Below are 14,663 nucleotides of genomic sequence, written 5' to 3'. Positions count from 1 at the left end.
GTTTTGTCACCAAAGCCCCATATACTACCCACCACTGCAACCTGTATGCTCTCGTTGATTGGCCCTCGCTACATATTCGTCGCCAAACCCACTGGATCCAGGTCATCTATAAGTCTTTGCTAGGTAAAGCCCGCCTTATCTCAGCTCACTGGTCACCATAGCAACACCCACCAGTTGCACGCGCTCCAGCAGGTATATTTCACTGGTCATCCCCAAAGCGAACTCTTCCTTTGGCCGCCTTTCCTTCCAGTTCTCTGCTGCCATTGACTGGAACGAATTGCAAAAATCACTGAAGCTGGAGACATATCTCCCTCTCTAACTTTAAACATCAGCTGTCAGAGCAGCTTACCGATCACTGTACCTGTACACAGCCAATCTGTAAATAGCACACCCAACTACCTCATCCCTATATTGTTATTTATCTTTTTGCTCTTTTGCACCCCAGTGCACATCATCATCTGCACATCTATCACTCCAGTGTTAATGCTAAATTGTAATTATTACACCTCTATGGCCTATTTATTGCCTTACCTCCCTAATCTTCTACATTTGCACACAATGTACATAGATTTTTCTATTGTGTTATTGACTGTATGTTTGTTTATGTGTAACTCTGTGTTGTTGTTTTTTGTCCCACTGCTTTGCTTTATCTTGGCCAGGTCGCAGTTGTAAATGAGAACTTGTTCTCAACTGGCCTACCTGGTTGAATAATGGTGAAACAAATGTTTATAAAAAATAATAGACAAAAATTCGCAGTAGAATGGCGTTACTAAAGAGCTCAGTGACTTTCAACGTGGCACCGTCATAGGATGCCACCTTTCCAACAAGTCCGTTCTTCAAATTGCTGCCCTGCTAGAGCTGCCCTGGTCAACTGTAAGTGCTGTTATTGTGAAGTGGAAACGTCTAAGAGAAACAACGACTCAGGTAGGCCGTACCAACTCACAGAATGGTTGCGACACTCACTATCGAGTTCCAAACTGCCTCTGGATGCAACGTCACCATGGCCGAGCAGCCACACACAAGCCTTTGATCACCATGCACAATGCCAAGCGTTGGCTGGAGTTGTGTAAAGCTTGCCGCAATTGGACTCTGGAGCAGTGGAAAAGCTTTCTCTGGAGTGATGAATCCCGCTTCTTCATCTGGCAGTCCGACAGACGAATCTGGGTATGGAAGATGCCAGGAGAACGCTACCTGCCCCAATGCATAGTGCCAACTGTAAAGTTTGGTGGAGAAGGAATAATGGTCTGGGGCTGTTTTTCATGGCTAGGTCCTTTAGTTCCAGTGAAGGGAAATCTTAACGCTACTGCATACAATGACATTCTAGATGATTCTGTACTTCCAACTTTGTGGCAACCGTTTGGGGAAGGTCCCTTTCCTGTTTCAGCATGACAATGCCCCCGTGCACAAAGCAAGGTCCATACAGATATGGTGTGTCGAGATCGGTGTGGAAGAACTTGATTGGTCTGCACAGAGCCCTGACCTCAACTCCAACGAAAACCTTTGGGATGAATTGACTCCGACTGCGAGCCAGGCCTAATCGGCCAACATCAGTGCCCGACCTCGCTAATGCTCTTGTGGCTGAATGGAAGCAAGTCCCCACAGCAATGTTTCAACATCTCGTGGAAAGCCTTTCCAGAAGAGTGGAGACTGTTATAGAAGCAAAGGGGGGACCAACTCTATATTAATGCCCATGATTTTGGAATGAGATGTCCGACAAGCAGGTGTCCATATACTTTTGGTCATGTAGTGTAGGTGACATGAGGGCAGCCCAGTCTCCCATGGAGAGTGAACTCTTTCCAAGGCAAACATGCCAGGAAGCAGATCTGTCACTTCATATTATGATACCTTCCTATCCTCACCCCCGACTCTGGGTTAAGTAACTGAGTAGAGAGGAGAGCATGGTTCTAGGGCATGGACATGCCTGATGCCTGTGACTGAACATTCCGTTCCTGGTGGTTCATCTATCTACTAGGAGTTGTGGGTATGTTGTGACGCGTTCTCTATACCACGCCTGGATGCCAACCTGTTACACAGACACTACTATTAACTGACTACTGAAGTGTTATGCCATCTGACTGGGGCTTACTTGAGTGGAAAAAATCTGTAGCAATTGGGCCTAAATTAGGATGCTAAAGACTGCCTATTATAGCCTTATCATTCATATCGTGTGTTATGGCAAACTCCTTTTTCTGGAGTGTAGTGCAACATGACTCAAGCCTATGTCAAACATGCTGAGCAACTTTCAAAGAGGAGACCGCTGTCCACCGCTGAAATTTCCATGTGTAACACTGTGGTTGCAGTGTGGAAACAAGCAATGTTCTCTCTCTCGTCTTACTCATGAAAGACAGACAACTGAGTTAAAGGAGGACAGAGCTTAAAAACACAACCCTTTGAACATTCATCATCACTAAACTCTCAGATTACCCAAGGCCTTATAACAGGTTAGCGGTAACCATGGCGAGAGACAGTAAGAGAGAGGGGGAGATGTACAAGTGCTTGTTTGACAACCCACAGTGGTCTGTTGGCCACCCGCCCACACACTCTTCCTGTCTATGTGTCTAAGAGAAGGGGGAGGTGACTGAGCTTAAAGGGCTCTACAACAGGATGCCCACAATAATGTGTTCTATCCACAGATCAATCACTTTTTCATGAGATAGGACCCCACAGCATATGACTGCTTAGCATCAGCCACAAAGGAGACCTATAACTGTAGAACTATTTACCATGCTTTATTAACTCTCAGTTTCTAACAATGATTCAAACTTCAGGTTAACTGTGTACTGTGTTGGTGTAATTCAGGACTGATTCACTGTTGTGAGATAGTGGCTACTTGTGGTGGCTACTTGTGTGTGTGTGTGTGTGTGTGTGTGTGTGTGTGTGTGTGTGTGTGTGTGTGTGTGTGTGTGTGTGTGTGTGTGTGTGTGTGTGTGTGTGTGTGTGTGTGTGTGTGTGTGTGTGTGTTTGTAGTGGGAGCTTGGAGAGCTGACCTGCAGTGTATGCAGATGGGCACATCCCCATGGGCCTGGTAGGATCTCATCTCCTGCAGCAGCTCCAGGATGGGAGGGATGGTGTCAGGGACACCATGGTCGGGCCAGTTGATATAGTGCAGCTGTCTCAGGGTCCGGCACCACTTATGGAAACACCACAGAGTTCAATATTAAAACAGACAGACGGACACACCAGGAAACATGTGTACTCACGCTGACTTCCTGTTTACCCCTACCCCATGAAATCAACTCAAAGTTTATTGGTCGCGTACACAGTTTAGTAGATGTTATAGCGGGTGTGGCAAAATGCTTGTGTTAGCAGCTCCTAACATTGCAGTAAAATGTCAAACAAGTACACAAATGAATCAAAAACTAAAATCATCAATAAATCTCAGAACGATTACAATTAACAACCCAAGTAACACTTTATCAGTAATCCAAGTGCAATCTATGCGTGTATATAACGAAAAGATTATACTAACAATGATATGTGCAGCAGGAGATATATTAGAGTGAGCTATGTCAAGAATTCAGAATCTAAATATGCAGTGTGAATAAACAGTGCAACTAAAATGCAATGTACAGTAGTAGATATATTAGAATGAGCTATGTAAGGCCTCTGAGTCGGTCGTCAGTTGAACGGTGTTTCCTCCAACACATTGGTGCAGCTGGCTTCTGGGTTAAGCGGGTGGTTGTTAAGAAGCGTAGTTTGGTGGGTCATGTTTCAGAGGACACATGACTTGAGCTTTGCCTCTCCCGAGCCCGTTGGGGAGTTGCAGCAATGAGACAAGATCGTAATTGGATCACAATTGGATATCACGAAATTGGGGAGAAAAAGGGGGTAAAAGAAAAAAAAGAAAAAAAAGAAGTGTCCAGCATTAAGAGTCTAAGGGCCTGAGCTGGGTTTCTAATAAGCTGACATACGGAATTGTTTTAAGATGGCCATACCAAGGATCATTTAGCTATTCAATTTAGAATTTTAGGACCCCTGTAGGTCTAAAAAAGAAATGCATAAAACATTTATTTTATGGAACATTGAATTTGGCCTTACTGCTATTAGCCCATGGAAATGAATTGATTGTCCAAAAATGACAAATAGGAAGTTTGTTTTGAAATCAAGACGCAGGCCTCCTTACTGTCCCTAGAATTTCTAAGCAAACAGCTGGAGGCAGGGCTTTACATTTGACATTTTAGTAATTTAGCAGACGCTCTTATCCAGAGCAACTTACAGTAGTGAATGCATACATTTCATACATTTTTTTCCTGTACTGGTCCCCCGTGGGAATCGAACCCACAACCCTGGCGTTGCAAACACCATGCTCTACCAACTGAGCCACACGGGACCACAGTGTGGCTCCTACAGAGCAACATTTTTATGGAATGGTCTGCCTATCCACGTGAGAGACGCAGACTCGGTCTCGACCTTTAAGTCTTTATTGAAGACTCATCTCTTCAGTAGGTCCTATGATAGTGTAGTCTGGCCCAGGAGTGTGAAGGTGAACGGAAAGGCACTGGAGCAACGAACTGCCTTTGCTGTCTCTGTCTGGCCGGTTCCCCTCTCTCCACTGGGATTCTCTGCCTCAAACCTAATTTCAGGGGCTGAGTCACTGGCTTACTGGTGCTCTTCCATGCCGTCCCTAGGAGGGGTGCGTCACTTGAGTGGGTTGAGTCACTGACGTGATCTTCCTGTCCGGGTTGGCGCCCCCCCTTGGGTGTGTGCCATGGGGTGATCTTTGTGTGGGTGGGGTTAAACACTGCCACAGTGTTTCCCGACCCCTCCTGTCTCAGCCTCCAGTATTTATGCTGCATTAGTTTATGTGTCGGGGGTTAGGGTCAGTGTGTTATATCTGGAGTATTTCTCCTGTCTTCGGTGTCCTGTATGAATTTAAGTATGATCTCTCTCTCTCTCTCTCTTTCTTTCTCTCTCTCTCTCAGAGGACATGAGCCCTAGGACCATGCCTCAGGACTACCTGGCCTGATGACTCCTTGCTGTCCCCAGTCCACCTGGTCATGCTGCTGCTCCAGTTTCAACTGTTCTGCCTGCGGCTATGGAATCCTGACCCTTACATCGTACGTGCTACCTGTCCCAGACCTGCTGTTTTCAACTATCTAGAGACAGCAGGAGCGGTAGAGATACTCTGAATGATTGGCTATGAAAAGCCAACTGACATTTACTCCTGAGGTGCTGACCTGTTGCACCCTCTACAACCACTGTGATTATTATTATTTGACCCTGCTGGTCATCTATGAACATTTGAACATCTTGGCCATGTTCTGTTATAATCTCCACCCGGCACAGCCAGAAGAGGACTGGCCACCCCTCATAGCCTGGTTCCTCTCTAGGTTCTTCCTAGGTTCCTGCCTTTTTAGGGAGTTTTTCCTAGCCACCATGCTTCTACACCTGCATTGCTTGCTGTTTGGGGTTTTAGGCTGGGTTTCAGTACAGCACTTTGTGACATCAGCTGAAGTAAGAAGGGCTTTATAAATACATTTAATTGATTTAAATAAATTTGATCGATATAAGAAAGCGCAGAATAATATATTTCTTTACTGTAGAAATACTCGTAAACGTTTTGACGTGTAAATGGCCTACTAACATCCACACATTTTTTTGTACCGATATCAGGTTACCTTCAGACGAGTCCTGTTACACTCGTGTGGGTCGTAGAGTGAAAAGGAGAACACCCAAACTGGTCGGACGCTACAGTTTTTATGAGAAGACCGATTTTCAGGATTGTCTCCTGGTCTGACTAACACCGCTGTAGCTCTGCCACCTTCCACCGCAGATGTGGAGGGCCGACATCAGCGGATGTGATGGATTGAGATGCACCCCATGCAAAAAAAAAACATATCTCTAGCTTAAACAGATGGATTTCAATGGGGGGTCTCAAGCAGTGTTGGTTGTGAGTGAGTGAGTGAGTGAGTGAGTGAGTGAGTGAGTGAGTGAGTGAGTGAGTGAGTGAGTGAGTGAGTGAGTGAGTGGCAGGATACACGTGAGTCTAACTGGGCTAGTCGGTCACCAACCCAGGGCATTAATACTTGCTCTCATAGATGGTGGCTACTTGTGTGTAGTGCCACAGGTCAGCTATTTGTTCACCCACCCACAATTGCTAATAACCCATCCGCAACTGCCCGACTATATGTGATAATGTGAAAATCTGAGGCCCACACCCAACCCTAACCTGATAATATAGACAATGTGCTGTAGGCTACAGTCAAAGACTGCAGAAAGATTTTTTGACAGAACTGATTTAGATATGTTTCTGCTTATAATTTCCGACATTTTGATAGGCTATTTTTTTGTCAACTTGACAATAATTAGATACATGTAGCTTCTCTTTTGTCATTATGTTGCCCTAGAAGACTAAATAAACCCTTTCTCAACAGAATGTCATAGATATATAGAATGAATGCTGCAACCTAGTTAACACCAGTGAAGTTTACTCTGTCATCTTCGCGGAAGATTAGAGACTGGGGAGAAAATACAATACATCAATAAAAAACGGGGAAGATTTTCAGGTTGTAAGGAAAAAGAAATCTGGGAAAAACACCCAACGTGTTTCGGATAAGATTTCAGTTCGGCTTCGATGCATATTTTATGTGGTTGAAATACTTTCAGCTTTTATGATGCTTTCATGATGAAGACAGCACCTTTACCGATGGTATCTAACTGAGCGTTGCATTCTCTCAAGATGCAGAAATAAATAAATCTATTTCTCCGCTCCTGTTCCCAAGTCAACATTTTGCCTATATTTGGTGTATCATTTTATTAAAAGAAATGCTTAAATCTGTAGGAGTTATTATTCAGGCTGTAGCCATATTCGCACAGGACTAGTATTACTAGAGAACGTTGGTTTTGTATTTATTACCCCAGAATGTCCGTTATTCCAGAGGTGCAATGTTTTTTTATGATGCATTTGGCGATGTTCAGTTCATTCGCAGAAAACATATAAACAGAAGCATTAACTGTGAAAGTTGACACATGTAGGCCCTTCATGTATCGGCTATGCGGAGCACTTATTTCAGTTCATCAAATCAGTTATTGTTTTCTTGCTCAAACCGCGAGCAACACCTGTCAAAATCATTTTTCTCAAAACACAGACCGCATGGCTTGGTTTTTGCTCTGACATGCACTGTCAACTGTGGGACCTTATATAGACTGGTGTGTGGCTTTACAAATCATATCCAATCAATGGAATTTACCACAGGTGGACTCCAGTCAAGTCGTAGAAACATCTCAAGGACGATCAATGGAAACAGATGCACCTGAGCTCAACTTCAAGTCTCATACCAAAGGGTCTGAATACTGAATAAATAAGGTGTTTCTGTTCTTTACTTTTAATACATTTGCAAAAATGTCTAACAACCTGTTTTCGCTTTGTCATTATGGGGTATTGTGTGTAGATTGCTGAGGATTTAAAAAAAATGTAATCCATTTTAGAATAAGGTTGTAAATAAGGGTGTAACGTAACAAAATATGGAAAATGTCAAGGGGTTTCCGAAGGCACTGTATGTCTTGTCCGCAGATTCTTCACATGACCGTTTCTAATTATCACTCCTTCTCAGTTTATAATAAGGGTATAAACAGTTCTTACATTACGATAGGTCACCCTCAAGTTTCTGCTCACGTAGTCTCCTTTACTTTCCTCTGAGTCCTGTACACAAACACACAGTGTTGGCAGTTTAGCATTATTTTCACACAGAAAACCTGCAGACGCTATTCTTTCTAACTTGGAAATGACATTAGTATACTACATGTACTTCACACATGAGTGATTATTAATGTTTATGTATATTTCAGGCATATTTGAGCAGAACCCTATAAATTAGAATGCCAGAGGAAAAAGTACTAAGCACATCAAGGGACTTTTGTATATGCCTGTATCTTTTTGTATCTGGCTTTTCAATAAGGTTGTATTCATCTACCATTCATGACTACTGCTAACTGTAGTGTTGATAACATAGTTATGTTTAGGAGGCCGGTTGTCTTGTGAGGACAAGAGAACCAACCAAAGCAGGAAGTGGTCAGAGAGAGGGAAGAAGTAGCCTACTACTCACGCAGTAAATAGTAAACGGGTCACAAACAAATGGCTCCTCTTGCTTCTCCGGCCAGTAGCGTTCACACTTTTTCTACAAAAGAGTATGTGGGTCACATTACAAACAATCTGTCTTCAATGAGCAACAGGCTACAACACTGACCTAATATTAACCACAGTCTATGACTATGAAATGCAGTGTAATAATATAGTAAACATGAGCATAGAGAGTGACTTACCCTGCCCATCTCATACTCCCTGCAAGCCATCACTATGACCTGATAGAAGACAAGATCCCCATCAGTGCAACATCACCAGAGAGAGAAAGACAGGGGGATTGTTCCACCTCAAAAGCACAAAAAATAGGATTTCGACACCCACCATCTCAGATTGTTCTGAAATCGTGGATGATCAAACAATACTCAGAGCCACAGTTCAATACTACTTGTCAAGCATAGAGAACTGATAATATATCTAATCATCAACAACAAAAATCTAATCTATTTACTCGTTGTTGGGGTGGGATTGGCGTGAAGTTTGGGGGGTCGGTGGATGTCTTATTCATTGTTAGAAAAAAGTTTGGTCCAAATTGGATGTTTTATACTATAATCATTGAATAATATATTAATCATATGAATTAAAATGTGTTAGCTTAATTTTTCAGATATCAAATTATATTTCAACAACATAATGTTTTAGGAAAGGTTATCCTATCTGTTTAACTACAGAAACAATTTCAGAACAATCTGAGATGGTAGGTATCATGGCTTGCTGAAATGTCATGGAACAACCCTAGAGAGAGAGAGACAGAGAGAGAGAGAGAGAGAGAGAGAGAGAGAGAGAGAGAGAGAGAGAGAGAGAGAGAGAGAGACATACACACAGAGATTGACAGGCAGACAGAGTGGTACCTCTATGTTGTACTCCCAGAGCATCCTCCAGAAGTCCAGCACGGTGTGGGGTAGAGGGCCCTGAGTGGCAATGTAGGCCCTGGCCCCTGACACTCCCTGGGGTACAGAGCATATGGTCACACACACTGGGACTCTACTCCAGATACTCTTCTATTGTGTCTTCTAGTATACCAAGATCAAGTCCTGCCACCCTACCTTAATGAAGCTGGCATTGATGTAGTCATTGTCATTCTTGGAGGTGGTAAGGGACAGCTTCACTCTGCTGTGGTCAACTGAGGGGAGATGAAGACAGTATTGTAGTGAGGACTGCATAAATATACCACTTCAAAACACTACATTAGACTGTAACTGTAAAACGTGACTTACAGGGAACAATGTCCTTGTATCGGTTCTTCTTCACATTCTCCTGCTTTTCCGCTACTTTGGTGGGGTAGGTTTTGTCAGTGCGGTACTTGGTGGACTGGAGTTTGAGCCTCTGTAACAGTGAGAAAGAAGTGAGGAAAATATTAGAAAATACTAGGCATATATTTGCAGGTGCAGGAGGGAAGGGGTTATCTCAGTCTATCACCCAGACCTGTGTGGCTAAATATAAGGGTGTCTAAACACCGTGTTCCTCTGGGGAACTGGAAGTAAGTAGCCATACAGCCAATGAGATTGCAGTTGTCACAGTTCCTATGTCTGAGTCTAGTAACTCTTCAAAGGGTTCTCCTATGGATTCAGTTTTATGTTCTAGATAGCACCTTTGTTTCTGAGTGTAGAGTCAGTGTTATAATCACACCCATGTACTGTACACTCAGTGGGTAACACTGTGACACCATACCACTGCCAAAGCTTAACGTCAGCTCAGCGTTCAACACCATAGTGCCCACAAACTCATCACTAAGCTAAAGACCCTGGCACTAAACAGCTCCCTCTGCAACTGAATCCTGGACTTCCTGACGGGCTGCCCCCAGGTGGTAAGGGTAGGCAACACTGGGGCCCCTCAGGGTTGCGTGCTCAGTCCCCTCCTGTACTCCCTGTTCACCCACGACTGCGTGGCTGAGCATGACACCAACACCATCATTAAGTTTGCTGACGACACAACAGTGGTAGGCCTGATCACCGACAACGATGAGACAGCCTATAGGGTGGAGGTCAGGACAACAACCTCTCTCTCAATGTGAGCAAGATAAAGGAGTTGATCGTGAACTATAGGAAAAAGTATTGAGTAGCTTGGATGAAAAACATGCCCAAAGTAAAATGCCTGATACTCAGGCCCAAAAGCCAGAATATGCATATGATTAGTAGATTTGGATAGAAAACAGAAGTTTCTAAAACTGTTTGAATGATGTCTGTGAGTATAACAGAACTCATATGGCAGGCAAAAACCGGAGAAAAAATCCAACCAGGAAGTGGGAAATCTGAAGTTTGTAGTTTTTCAAGTGATTGCCTATCCAGTATACAGTGTCTGTGGGGTCATATTGCACTTTCTAAGGCTTCCACTAGATGTCAACAGTCTTTAGAACCTTGTTTCAGGCTTCTACTGTGAATGGGAAGAGAATAAGAGCTGATTCAGTCATGTGTCTGGAAAATTGGCATGAGCTCAAACATGCGCGCGGCCGTGAGAGCGAGCTGCCTTTCCTTTCAATTCTAAAGACAATGGAATTTTCCGGTTGGAATATTATTGCAGATTTATGATAAAAACATCCTAAAGATTGATTCTATACATCGTTTGACATGTTTCTACGAACTGTAATGGAACTATTTTGACTTTTTCGTCTGGGTGTGTGTGCTGGACTAAACGCGCAAACAAAATGGAGGTATTTGGACATAAAGATGAACTTTCTCGAACAAAACCAATATTTATTGTGGAACTGGGATTCCTGGGAGTGCATTCTGATGAAGATCATCAAAGGCAAGTGAATATTTATAATGTTATTTCTGACTTCTGTTGACTCCAAATGGCGGGTTTTGATGTCTTAGCGCTGTACTCAGATTATTGCAAAGTTTGTTTTCGCCGTAAAGCTTTTTTGAAATCTGACACAGCGGTTGCATTAAGGAGAAGCTTACCTATAATTCTGTGCATAACACTTGTATCTTTTATCAAAGTTTATGATGAGTATTTCTGTAAATTGATGTGCTCATTCACCGGGAGTTTTGGAGGCAAAACATTTCTGAACATTACACGCCAATGTAAAATGTTTTTTTTTATATAAATATGAACTTTATTGAGCAAAACATACATGTATTGTGTAACATGAAGTCCTATGAGTGCCATCTGATGAAGATCATCAAAGGTTAGTGATTAATTTTAGCTGTATTTCTGGTTTTTGTGACGCCTCTCCTTGCTTGGAAAATGGCTGTGTGGTTTTTCTTGTCTAGGTGCTGTCCTAACATAATCTAATGCTATGCTTTCGCCGTAAAGCCTTTTTGAAATTGGACACTGTGGTTGGATTAACGAGAAGATTATCAGTGGTGTATAATACTTGTATGTGTGAGAAATTTGAATGATGAGATTTTTGTTGTTTTGAATTTGGCGCTCTGCTATTTCACTGGTTGTTGGCGGGGTGGGACGCTAGCGTCCCACATTTCCTAGAGAGGTTTTAATAGGTGTTGCCTGACTTAGATATGTTTAGATAACTTAGATAATTTCCCAAATTTTGGTCGTCTATTTGTTAGTCAACTTGACTATAATTAGATACATGTAGCTTCTCTTTTGTCATTACATGTTGCCCTAGAAGTCTAAATTAACCCTTACTCAACAGAATAATGTAATAGATCGATAGAATGAATGCTTCAATCTAGTTGACATCTTTGAAGTTTTCTCTGTCATCTTTCAAGGTGCAAAGATGTTTAGGGACTGGAGAGAAAATACAATAAAGCAAAATGTCCAAATGACATCAGTTTGACCTATTGTAAGGAAAAAGAAAGCTATGAAAACCACCCAACCTGTTTCTGATAAGATTTCAGTTCAGCTTCGATGCATATTTTATGTGGTTGAAATACTATCAGCTTTCATGATGAAGACAGCACCTTTACAGATGGTATCTAACTGAGCATTGCATTCTCTCAAGACGCAGAAATAAATAAATAATTTTCTCCACTCCTGTTCCCACATCCAAATTTTGCCTATATTTGGTGTATAATTTTATTGCAAAAAATACTTAAATCTGTGGGTGTTATTATTCAGGGTGTAGCCATATTCGCACAGGACTAGTATTACTAGAGAACGTTGGTTATGTATTTATTACCCCAGAATGTCCGTTATTCCAGAGGTGCAATATTTTTTCATGATGCATTTGGCAATGTTTAATTCAATCCCACAAAATGTAACAAAAACATTCACTGTGAAAGTCGATACGTGTAGGCCCTTCATATAGAGTGCATTCGGAAAGTATTGTTACGTTACAGCCTTATTCTGAAATGTATTAAATTGTTTTTCCCCTCAACAATCTACACACAAACCTCATAAAAAATGTTTTAATCACGTTTACATAAGTATACAGACCCTTCACTCAGTACTTTGTTGAAGCACCTTTGGCAGCGATTACGGCCTCGAGTCTTCATGGGTATGACGCTACAAGCTTGGCACACCTTTATTTGGGGAGTTTCTCCCATTCTTCTCTGCAGATACTCTCAAGCTGGATGGGGAGCATTGCTGCACAACTATTTTCACGTCTCTCCAGAGATGTTAGATTGGTTTCAAGTCCGGGCTCTGGCTGGGCCACTCAAGGACATTCAGAGACATGTCCTGAAGCCACTCCTGCATTGTCTTGGCTGTGTGCTTAGGGTCGTTGTCCTGTTAGAAGGTGAACCTTCACCCCAGTCTGAGGTCCTGAGTGCTCTGGAGCAGGTTTTCATCAAGGATCTCTCTGTACTTTGCTCCGTTCATCTTTCCCTCAATCCTGACTTGTCTCCCTGTCCCTGCCACTGAAAAACATCCCCACAGCATGATTCTGCCACCTTTAGGTGCCTTTTGGCAAACTCCAAGCGGGCTGTCATGTGCCTTTTACTGAGGAGTGGCTTCCGTCTGGCCACTCTACCATAAAGGCCTGATTGTTGGGGTGCTGCAGAGACGGTTGTCTTTCTGAAAGGTTTTCCCATTTCCACAGAGGAACGATGGAGCTCTGTCAGAGTGACCATCAGGTTCTTTGTCACCTCCCTGACCAAGGTCCTTCTCCACCGATTGCTCAGTTTGGCCGGGGGGCCAGCACTAGGAAGAGTTTTGGTAGTTCCAAACTTCTTCCATTTAAGAATGATGGAGGCCACTGTGTTCTTGGTACCCTTCCCCAGATCTGTGCATCAACACAATCCTGTTTCGGAGCTCTACGGAGAATTATTTCGACCTCATGGCTTGGTTTTTGCTCTGACATGCACTGTCAACTGTGGGACCTTATATAGACAGGTGTGTGCCTTTCCAAATCATGTACAATCAATTGAATTTACCACAGGCACCTGAGCTGAATTTCGAGTCTCATAGCAAAGGGTATAAATACTTATGTAAATAAGGTATTTCTGTTTTTATTTTTAATGCGTTTGCAAAAATGTCTAAAAACCTGTTTTCACTTCGTCATTATGGGGTATTGTGTTTAGATTTATGAGGGGTACATTTTATTTAATACATTTTAGAATAAGGCTATAACGTAACAAAATGTGGAAAAAGGGGTCTGTATAGGCTATGCGCAGCACATCTTTCAGCTTATGTAATCAGCTGTTTTCTTGCTCAAACCACGAGCAACACCTGTCAAACTCAAACATTTCTCTCAAAACACAGGGATGTCTATTCACATGGGACTAGTATTAATCAGGTCTTTGGACTTTGCCAAAAACAGTAGTTTATTCTGGTTAGTCAATGTCCAGATTTCAGTTTCCGTTAAACCCATCTAAACAGTAGGCCACAGATCCCTTGACATGCTATAGGCCTATTTGAAGTCCCGTCATGTGACTGTTGAATTTGTATAGAGCCTCACAATCATCACACATAACATAGCCGGCACTATTATCTTCCTCTTTAACCACTTCCCCCAACTCTTTTCCAAACATTACTTTTCGGGTCCTCCCTTCTCTTTATTTTCAACTTTCCTTTTGCAGCTTGTGTCTTATTGAATTAAACATCGACAATGTCCTTTTTGCCTCCGCGGATTGACGTTAACTTTTTCTGCCCTTCCCAGAAGCTTTATTTGGCGATTGGCTGTGTAGGCTATTTGGCGAGCGTAGGCTACAGTTAAACCCTAACGTTTAGGCTTATGCAGTAATACCAGATAGCCTAAAATAATGAAAGAAAAACCTCAATGTAGACTATATAAACTGCACAATAATTACATTTATGGATTTTTTAAGGTATTGCTTCTCTTTATTCAACCCGCCTGCCACCCACCCGCCCTTCAGCCACACAATATTGAATTATCCTAATCCCGTACGGGGACTGCGGGCTATGAGTCAACTCGCTCATCACTAGTGTGCATGTATGTGTGTATGTGTGTATGTGTGTGTGTATGTGTGTGTGTGTATGTGTGTGTGTATGTGTGTATGTATCTGTGTATGTGTATGTGTGTGTATATGTGTGTATGTATGTGTGTATGTATCTGTGTATGCGTGTGTGTGTGTGTATATGTGTGTGTGTGTATGTATGCGTTTGTGTATGTATGTGTGTGTGTGTATATGTGTGTGTGTGTATGTGTGTGTGTATATGTGTGTGTGTGTGTGTGTATGCATGTATGTGTGTGTTTATGTGTGTGGGTGTGTGTGTGTGT

At 42.5% G+C, this 14,663-nt stretch overlaps 1 protein-coding gene and 1 non-coding gene across 7 annotated transcripts in view; both read right to left on the bottom strand.

Annotated features, from left to right (window-relative positions):
* ptpn22 (protein tyrosine phosphatase non-receptor type 22) overlaps positions 1-14,663 on the bottom strand; it is a 32,670-nt gene that overhangs the window by 15,834 nt on the left and 2,173 nt on the right. For all 6 annotated transcript variants that reach the window (XM_045696257.2, XM_014146799.3, XM_082962165.1 and 3 more), the window contains exons 2-8: positions 9,298-9,406; positions 9,127-9,203; positions 8,932-9,027; positions 8,263-8,301; positions 8,046-8,117; positions 7,583-7,642; positions 2,988-3,130 (exon numbers count right to left, since the gene is read on the bottom strand). In XM_045696257.2, the coding sequence (XP_045552213.2) occupies positions 2,988-3,130; positions 7,583-7,642; positions 8,046-8,117; positions 8,263-8,301; positions 8,932-9,027; positions 9,127-9,203; positions 9,298-9,406 (596 nt within the window). The remainder of the gene's footprint in view (positions 1-2,987; positions 3,131-7,582; positions 7,643-8,045; positions 8,118-8,262; positions 8,302-8,931; positions 9,028-9,126; positions 9,204-9,297; positions 9,407-14,663) is intronic.
* trnaa-ugc (transfer RNA alanine (anticodon UGC)) lies at positions 4,257-4,332 on the bottom strand. The gene has a single exon. It is a non-coding gene; the product is annotated as a tRNA-Ala (tRNA).

Source organism: Salmo salar, chromosome 15 (genome assembly GCF_965601325.2).
Source record: "Salmo salar chromosome 15, fSalSal1, whole genome shotgun sequence".
NCBI classification, from domain to species: domain Eukaryota; kingdom Metazoa; phylum Chordata; class Actinopteri; order Salmoniformes; family Salmonidae; genus Salmo; species Salmo salar.
The sequence above is the reverse complement of the archived record's forward strand: the minus strand, read 5'-3'. Positions and strand labels throughout refer to the sequence as shown.